A 9846-nucleotide genomic window follows, 5' to 3' on the forward strand; every position below is an offset into this window, starting at 1 on the left:
TGTTCGGGTTTTTTCAACTGTAAAAAAGCGCTATTAATTTCGTGACAACCTAATATTTTTTTCCAGAAGAGTGGGAAGTCTAACCTCAAAGGGAAGTTCTTCCCCTATATGGTGGCCTACATTACTCATCTAATTATATTTATTTACTAATAATAGCATGAAGATGGGAGTCCAACGTCATCTCCTGAACATCTTGGAAACTATTTCTAAATAACATTTTAAAACGAATATACTCCCGAGTGACTCTGAGGCAAGTTTGAAGTCTTATAACGCTAGAAACCGGATTTCAATACCCTTGGTTGTCACAGTACAGATAACCCATTGTGAATCTTTGCGCTTAACAACAAAACTAAAGCGAAACGATTATGTGATGCACGAGGTGATGCAACGTTAATTGTGGTAAAACGTTGCGTCGTATATTGTTGACAATAAGTTTATATTATTGTTTATTTGTTGCTAAGTACAAAGCTGCACAATGGGCTACCTGTGCTCTGCCCACCACTGGTATTGAAACCCGCTTTATAGCGTTGTAAGTCCGCAGACATATCGCTGTGCCATTGGGGGGCGCTGACAATAAGATGTAATGTTTTATTTTCTAACATAATTATTTGAGCTTTATTCTGCTGCTTTTATATATGTTCTTTACAAATAAGCGTTTGATAAAAAAATAGATACATATAAATCTTATTTATACTGAATCAAACGTGTATATTTATCTTACAAACCAGGCGTGGCTCAGTGATAAACGTGCCAGACTGTGGACCTGAGGTTTCATGGTAAGCGTTCCACACTTTTACTATCAGTACTTTGGACTGTGAGTGTGTTATAAGAGTGGCTGTTAAATTATACTATTCGATAAGCCCATGATATGGCAGTGGGTGCTGTTGACTGGCTGTTTTTCCCCTGGTTTATCACTTCAAAAGTAAGAAAATGCACACGTCAGTATATGAACTGTATAACCATTAAGCCTACAAACATCACTACGTCATGCAAAAGCAATTATTAAATTTTGTTAAATACTGAAAATATTTAAACAATTACTGAGGAAAATACCAGAAACTAAAAAATGTGAACAGTTTTAGCTATGCTTCAGAATTGAATTTTAAAAATACTACGTATACACGCATGAAATAAAATTAGCTAACACTTGAAGCGTGGATTTTTTTTAATTTTTGTTTTCAAAGAAAACTTTACCTGATCTCTAAACGGTATGTTAACAAATGAAGGAAGGTTTTTGGCCCACTTGATTGCTACAAAAAGCAAACGTGCCGAAGTCTCATAAATCGTTTCCTGACGAGTAGTTGGACAGGTATAAAGTGGAACGTTGCTAAATGAGGGCATTGCTGACGTTACTAAGGCAACGGTGAGATTACTGGGTTTGATTGGGTCTCTTCTATAGCTATCTGCGAAACGTTCACCTGAAAATATCAATGTCGTGTTTAGTGACTTTTGTCACGTATTAATATACTTAAAAAAATTATTCACGAATTTCGAGTAAATTTGAATCACCTTTATTGCTATGTGTCAACAGAAATGCTACTTCAATCTTTCTTTTTATTCTTATAATAATTACAATCGGGTCTTTAAAATAATACTAACCTTTATCAAGAACACAGAACGATGTTTTCTGAGCTAAAGTAACTTATATATATATATATATTTCTTATAGATTAAAACGTTTATTTACAAAACTATCCCCAGAGGACTCTGAAGAACGGATTTACGTTTTAAACGATGCACACAATTATTTCTTACCATATATTTAAGTCGAACTTTAATATTTTGAACTTCTTATTATAGTAAACACTTACTTTATAAACGCCCCCCCCCCCCCAGTGGCACAGCGATATGTCTGCGGACTTACAACGCTAGAAACCGGGTTTCGATATCCGTGTTGGACACAGCACAGATAACCCATTGTATAGCTTTGTGCTTAACTACAAACAAACAAGAGGCCCGGCATGGCCAGGTGGTTAGGGCACTCGACTCGCAATCTGTGGGTCGCGAGTTCGAATCCCCGTCCCACCAAACATGCTCGCCCTTTCAGCCGTGGGGGCGTTATAAAGTGACGGTCAATCCCACTATTCGTTGGTAAAAGAGTAGCCCAAGAGTTGGCGGTGGGTGGTGATGACTAGCTGCCTTCCCTCTAGTCTTACACTGTAAAATTAGGGACGGCTAGCGCAGATAGCCCTCGTGTAGCTTTGCGCGAAATTCAAAACAAGCAAACAAATAGCTACAAAAATAAAATTGGGCTTATGTTGGCGCTGTCATTACGCGCACACACAAAAAAAAACCGGCCTTACAAAATTCGGTATTTTTACGGTATCCGTGTACAACGAAAACTTTTTTACGGTGTAATGCACATGGTATTTAAATTTCACCATTCAACACAAGTACTGTCGCTTTTACAACGTACATATTCATATAAAAACACGTGAAAATATTGGTATGTTTTTAATGAATTTTCTTCCACTTAAGAAAGCAAGCATTCTAGTTATGGCTGGAGACGGCTTGGATGGGTAATGAAGAAAACTTTAATATAAGTTTAACATAACAAATATATGTACAACGTTTCAACAAGGTTTTGTCATCATCAGGTACCAACTTATATTAAAATTTTTCTTCATTACCCATTCAAGCCGCCTCCAGCCATTATTAATCTCAAAGTGGGTTCCTCGTCACCGAATAAGCATTCTAGTTGTTAAATGCTGTATTAGAAAAATAGTAAATGTTTTTGATAATGTTACAAAAATGCATTTAATTTTTCTTTTGAAAAAAAATGTACAAAGTTAAAAACCTTTTTTTTTTCACACCGTAATAACTCAGCAGACTAAAATACAGCCGCAGTCTTGCTAAAAAAATGAATTTCGAGTTATGTCTAGAAAAAATAGTGAGTCAGCGGTAAGTTTACAAACTTACAAAGCTAAAATCCGGAGTGGTGTACATAGATAACTCTTTGTTTAACTTCGCACTATAACAAACGAGACAAATAATATCATAAAAGTTCTATGATATAAAGTTGCCCCTCCCCCAGTAGCACAGTGGTATATCTGCGGACTTATACTGCAATAAACCGGGTTTCGATACCCGTGGTGGGCAGAGCACAGCTAGCCCTTTGTGTAGCTTTGTGCTTAATAACAAACAACAACAACAACAATACAAAGCTACATTACGACACATCAAGACACGTGCATAACTCACAGACTGGAAATCAAAGGAGTATTTGTTATTTTACACTATTTTTCTCGTGTAAACGTGAAAAGTTAAAACTGTCAGTGCGACTATACCATGTCAAGAGGTGTTTTGTTTGTTTTAGAACAAAGTTGGTTGCGTTATCTGCTGTGTCCGTCGCTTGGAATCAAACCCCAGATTTTAGCAAGTCCGAAAACTTACCGCTGTCCCACCGAGGAACATCACACATATTTACTACTTGAAATTCTGGTATAATTTAACTGAGTATTCAGAATGTTGACTCAAGTCATAAACAAAACTCTGGTGTAATTGAACTGAGTAATCAGAATATTGACTCTAAGTCATAAACAAAACTCTGGTGTAATTGAACTGAGTAATCAGAATGTTGACTCAAGTCATAAACAAAACTCTGGTGTAATTGAACTGAGTAATCAGAATATTGACTCTAAGTCATAAACAAAACTCTGGTGTAATTGAACTGAGTAATCAGAATGTTGACTCTAAGTCATAAACAAAACTCTGGTGTAATTGAACTGAGTAATCAGAATGTTGACTCTAAGTCATAAACAAAACTCGGGTGTAATTGAACTGAGTAATCAGAATGCGGACATTAAGCTTTAACCTAAGTTCTGGTGTAATCGAATTATTTATAATTTTAATCAATAAAAGTTGTTAATTGGACAATACTCTAGGATAGTTGTTTTCTAACAACTCATAATAATTGTTTCGAATATTGTGTTCTGGGTAAAAACGCAAGTGACATAATGAATAGAAACCTTTATGTTTCTCAGGCTCTAAGCGAGAACGTTAGATGGAACGCAGATAGCGTCTTCCGTATTCGTGTAATTCGTCAAGACACTACTGATAAATAAAGCTACTTTTAACATTCTTTGGTTTGCTGTACGGTTTCATATTTTACGACCCAATGTCACTTTTAACAAGTTCATTTTGTGACGTAGAATTGTTCCACAGAATGCTTATCTGTAAACAAACATATTTTAGTTATATGTAAATAATAAAGGGTAGTATAAACAGATTCGTTACCGTTTTTTCCTTTATCACCTTCAAGTTTACGACACCCACCAAATACTGAACTTGAGGCCGTGCCCGAGCTGGAAAGGGAGGTAGTCATGACAGGAGGGAAAATCCCCATCCCGACCGTGGCCACCAGTCCCTCCCTGAATAAACGTTCACTGTCCATCTCTACGAGGGTCTCAGGGTAGATAATGGCTGTACTGCGTGGCTGTCTTTCATTTTGTACCGCTGTGACACCAGCAACAATGAAGACAAAAAAAAGTAACACGGTGTTCACGTAAAAATAAAATATGTTAATAATATACCTTATAGTTTCAACACAAAATAAAACAGTAACAGAACAGACAAAAATATGGACTTGCCATCAGTTTCGAAGGCTACAAAAGATGAGCAAACGTTGAACCTCTTAAAAATGGGGGTAAAATAAGTAGTAAGAGAATCCGACATACTAAATGCTAGAGAGATTTAAAAAAGGGGGAATTTTATTATATAATCAGTTGTATAATCAAGACAGCTGAAACGGAAAATGGTATATAATAAGATAAGTAATATGCTCAAGGTTCAATGTTTCAACTATTGTCCTTGTATTAACATTTTCTCTTAGTGGGTGGCCAGGTGCAGGTCGCGGGTTCGAATCCCCGTCCCACCAAACATGCTCGCCCTATAATGTTGGCAGTGGGTGGTAATGACTAGCTGCATTCTCTCTAGTCTTACACTGCTAAATTAGGGACGTCTAGCGCAGATAGCCCTCGTATAGCTTTGCGCGAAATTCAAAACAAAGAAACAAACAAACAGTGGCATAGTGGTAATGCTTAATTACAAACAAAAGCATTGATTACGGCTTAGTTGCAAACAAATCTTCCACAGTACAGATGAACTCTGTGAAAAATATTGAAGATGCAATAAGTTACCATTCTTGGTAAAACAAGTGAAAACTTTGAGTAACACACAGTTGATGAACACTTAAAACTAATCCCCTTTCTCTCATAATTAGGTTTCATAAGATACATTTTTGATAGACAGATGTTTTTATGTGCTTGTGTCAAAAACAGAAAAAGAAAAAATTACTCTATAAGATTCATATACAAAGGACACTTCCTGTACGTAATTATAATAAAAGTGATCATAATTTAGAATATGTTGACATGTCATATTGAACTGTTATTTGATTTTATATTCTTTAGAATTAGTTACTTCGTATGAATTGCTGTGTTACTTTGTTCAAGGCAACAGATCTGATACGAACGCCACCTACCATCTATGTTCATTCCCATCTGTAAACATTTCTTCAGCCTACAGGCTTGGCATTGGTTCCTGTGAGCCTTGTCCATAACACACCTTCCGGAACTGGTCTGACACCTGGTGGAATGTATGTAAAATACAACCAACGTTAATTATAAGTAATGCAACTGCCTACTATTGTGAAAGCAGCAACTGTAATAAAATACTTTATTATGCCTAAAACTGTAATAATTAGATTTAAAAGCACCACTCTATCGGGGTTCATCTACAATTATTATTCAACATTTTTTTTTATATTTTTAAACATTTAAGTCTTGTTCTAAGGAGTGATAAAGTAATAAAAAAGTGATAAAAGAGGAATTGTGTTTTTCGGAAATGAATCTGCATAAAAGTTCCTATTGCATAATTAGAGAAATCAATTACGCTGCGAACGTGTTAATATAACATAAGTCTCAAAGGGATAAATCTTGATCGCATAGCACGGATTACATTCTTTAGTGAATTTACAAATACTTGCTACAAAACAGTGTATAACGTTTAATGTTCCAAACTGACTTACGAACAAGCATTTTTAGCCACGGCACAGTGGCTCATAGAATGGCTCCGTTGTTGTTGTTGTTTTTTTCCAAATGCAAACATTTAGCTCATAGTTCCATATCGTGACCGATTTGAGATTTAATTATAGCCATGGCTATTGAGGGTTCCCTCTTGTTTTGCTTAGTTACCTATGAAAACAAAAAAGTTCACGTTTTGAACTCTAAAATTTATGTTTCCCCAAAGCAGCATAGCGCCTCCCCCCCAGTGGCACAGCGGCATGTATGCGGACTTATAACACTAAAATTAGGGGTTTGATCCAGATAGTCCATTGTGGGGACAAAGAGTTTGTGATGGATGCGATAATTGCGTTATTAAGCGTAAAGCTACACAAGTGGCTACCTGGGCTGCGTTCACCACAGGGATCGAACCTCGAATTTTAGCGTTAGAGGTTCCCAAGCTTACCGCTGAACCACCGAGTGGGTGCGATAATTAAGAGACATCATGTCGCTAGGAAACACGTTTATTTATACACAGTACGATGTATGATGTATGTGTGCGTGTTGATACGGTTTGTACATTCTATATAATATACATAAGTAAATATGTAAGCTAACCTTAAGTGAACGTCAAGTTGTGGCACGCTCCGGGAATACTATACCTGTAAATTAGTTTCCGGCGGACACTCCGTTTAAAAAATCCACTGCATCCATTGCACGCCATAATTCCGTAGTGTTTCCCATTTGAACTGTCTCCACATACAACACACGATAAATCTGGCGAATCTCCCTTAGCAGCATGCGGCGGGCTTCCTTGAAGGATTTGGTGGGTACTATGTGCGGAGATATGTGACGGAGAGTAAGAATGAGAGAAATTCTGCAACGATAAACTAGCGTAAATCGGCGGACATTTCGGCTCACGGATGTCGGGAGATCGAGTAGCTCTTACGTCGAAGGCAATAGGGCTGGAAACTTGGGAGTTACAGAAATCTGCACGATACAAAAATATTTATTTGTTAGATACAAATATTAATACTATCGGACTTATTAGAATTGAAAAAATGTTTCTAAGCAACATCACAGCCATAGCAGGCTGTTTTAATTTTTTCTAACCTTCTTGGTTATATGTTATAGTCCAATTAATTCACATCAATGTCTCCTACTGTTGTGATAGAACAATCCGGAGTACACATTAGGTTCCAGTTTCAGACGACTAACAGACCTTTCCAGATCATGCGATTTACGAGAACCACAACATTAGTATCCGCCATTTTGGACGCCAATCCGTTCAACGTTTTGTGACTATGGCAGTGCTTGAAATGGTAAGAAAAAAAGGTACACATAAAAGGGGGGAAATGTAAAAAGAGGCGATACGCCTTTAGATACATATTTATGGCTATGATGAGAAGTGTTGGCACCCAATTCTTTGGAATACAGAAGTGTCAGTACTGCATACCGGCCCATTTCTAGCATTGGACCAGCGATAAAGCTGAGAGAATACGGCTCTGAATCTTGGAAAGTATGACAAAATGGCTTATGAAAGTAAGCTGAGGATCTTTACATGGACGATTTTGTTCTTTTCGATCCATAAAGTATTCCACAGGTGGCGTGGACGACAATTCATATCGATAACTCGTCCAATCATGATACGAAGTTAAAATATTCAGATATTTATGTGTATCTTGTCGAATCTACCAATAAGTTAACTACAAGCACTATATGAACTTGAACTTGAATACTTATAAATTCTTCTTAGCAGGATGTGTGTTGGACATGAAAGCTAAAATTTGTGTTACTATGGGCATGACACTTGTTGTCACCATTATCGAGTATTAACAGTATGTTTAGTTATTCATTGTGATGTTACCTGTTCGCCTCTCTGGCTACAGTAGTGTCTCGGACTGATCCTTGCCCAGAGGCGTCGCTAGGTATGATTCAAGACAACAACTGGGGATTCGAGGCGCTGTCAAATAGAATCCGAGCACGAGTCACGTGCGCCAGTGCCTAGTTGCGTTTCTGCCCCTGCGCGATCTAGTAAAGTACGTATATCCTTACAATTGTATACATTACTCTTTAGTGCCGCTAGAAATGATATCGGTTCCTTATCAAATATCAATAGTTTAAATAGTTAATAAATAGTATGATATTTATACACATATTTAATGACAACGTTTAAATTTATACAAATGTTACTTAACAAATTTATTTTGATATATTTCACAAAATACTCACTATACATACGGGAATACTGCGTAGGTTGCCAATTGTATGTCATAACTCTAGTAATCCATATTTATTTTCTTTTGGAGTCAGTTGAAACCCTGTAAAAACATATACCCAATTCTAAACCCTGTCTGATGGTGCAGCCACAAGCGCAACAGTGGAAAGATATTTTCCAGTTTTCTGCACTGTGCGCTGCCGTTCGATATGGCAGACAGACGCCAGACGAAACAACAAGATCACTGGTGTCGTGACGTCATTCTGAAAACATTTATTTTTCTACAGTCATTATTCTGCCGTTTAAATGTGTCTGTAGATCGAACGCATAATTTTACATACAACTCAACTAAATCCATGCTTGTTGCTAATTTATCTGTAGATATATATATACGACACGGCTTCGCATCTGAAAAAATACGCATATTAATGAATTGTTTAGTAAAAATAAATCAGGAGTAACGTTTTTGCGATCATAGTTTATTTACGTATTTATAAATCCATAGTTTATAATGTCCTAAAATTAATTTTGCTCGGTGGAACACATTAGGGAATTAAGTTCGCGTTTTTTTTGCTCTGTGTTTATATGTGATCCCAGTCACGGAGCATTTATATCATTACTCTGCCTAATTGTACTATTGGGATTGGGATTAAGTACAAAGAGTTAAACTACAAAAGCTTCATGTATCATACACCAGGAGTTCCTTTAATTCACATTTTCTGAATTAATCAAAATTGTTTGCATTATATTTAACAAAATCAGACCAGGTTGTATTTAAGCTGATCTTCTGTTCAGAAAGTTGGACCCAAATATAATCCCCCCCAAAAAAAACAACGTGCCTTTGAATCTCTTGCAGTATTAATCCAAATGTGATTGCATTGTATGATTTTTTTAATAATCTTCAGCGAAGTACAGGGTCAGACATAATAAAGCATCAGATGGACAGTCTCCAGTGTCCTTTAAACAAATCATCTAATTTTACTTTGTTCGATTAATAAACAAATGACGATTAAGGTACTTAAAAATTGTAATATGAAAAACAAAATGATCCACCAGCAATTATGTGGACCTACGAATGTCGATCTGGCTAAAGTTGGTCATTCCACTTATGCATCTCCAAGAAGCTGTGGTTGGGTGTTCGCCAACAATACCACTGAAGTCAAGTGCCCAGCTAATATGTAACTTTTCAAATCTCTCTATATATAAAGCAAAGCTGTCCTTCTTTCTAGTGTCACAAATGATTGTGAAGTAGAAGCTGAACAAATTTCCATAAAATTTGGTAAAGAAACTCAGGAGGACACTCCAGATATCTAATTTAAATAGATAAGTAATCAGAGGAACAGTTCGAGTTTGGCAGCTATTTAAATTTTATCGCTTTAATGCCGCGAATGAGGACTCAACTGAACGAGGAGGTCTGGAGCAAAATACATGAAACTGACAACACACGAAGTTGACGTTTAATGCTGTGCGTAGCATGGGTACTTTTGCTTCGAACGAACGCCCACGACTTCATTTATCACATGTTAAGCCCGGCATAGCCAGGTACCCTTGACAGTTTCATATATATATATATATATATATATATATATAAGTAAGGTGATAGTAATATTGCAATAGTTGTGTATG

General features: G+C 36.6%; 1 protein-coding gene across 1 annotated transcript in view; it reads right to left on the reverse strand.

Annotated features, from left to right (window-relative positions):
* Nucleotides 1-8316, reverse strand: part of LOC106464436 (photoreceptor-specific nuclear receptor-like) — a 14595-nt gene extending 6279 nt beyond the window's left edge. The window contains exons 1-5 of the mRNA XM_022392150.1: nucleotides 8235-8316; nucleotides 6665-6992; nucleotides 5483-5586; nucleotides 4237-4455; nucleotides 1195-1418 (exon numbers count right to left, since the gene is read on the reverse strand). Coding sequence (XP_022247858.1) covers nucleotides 1195-1418; nucleotides 4237-4455; nucleotides 5483-5586; nucleotides 6665-6992; nucleotides 8235-8277 — 918 coding nt within the window. The 5' untranslated portion in view covers nucleotides 8278-8316. The remainder of the gene's footprint in view (nucleotides 1-1194; nucleotides 1419-4236; nucleotides 4456-5482; nucleotides 5587-6664; nucleotides 6993-8234) is intronic.
* Between the last annotated feature and the right edge of the window lie 1530 nt (nucleotides 8317-9846).

The sequence above is a fragment of the Limulus polyphemus genome, unplaced genomic scaffold (genome assembly GCF_000517525.1).
Source record: "Limulus polyphemus unplaced genomic scaffold, Limulus_polyphemus-2.1.2 Scaffold1653, whole genome shotgun sequence".
Lineage (NCBI taxonomy): Eukaryota > Metazoa > Arthropoda > Merostomata > Xiphosura > Limulidae > Limulus > Limulus polyphemus.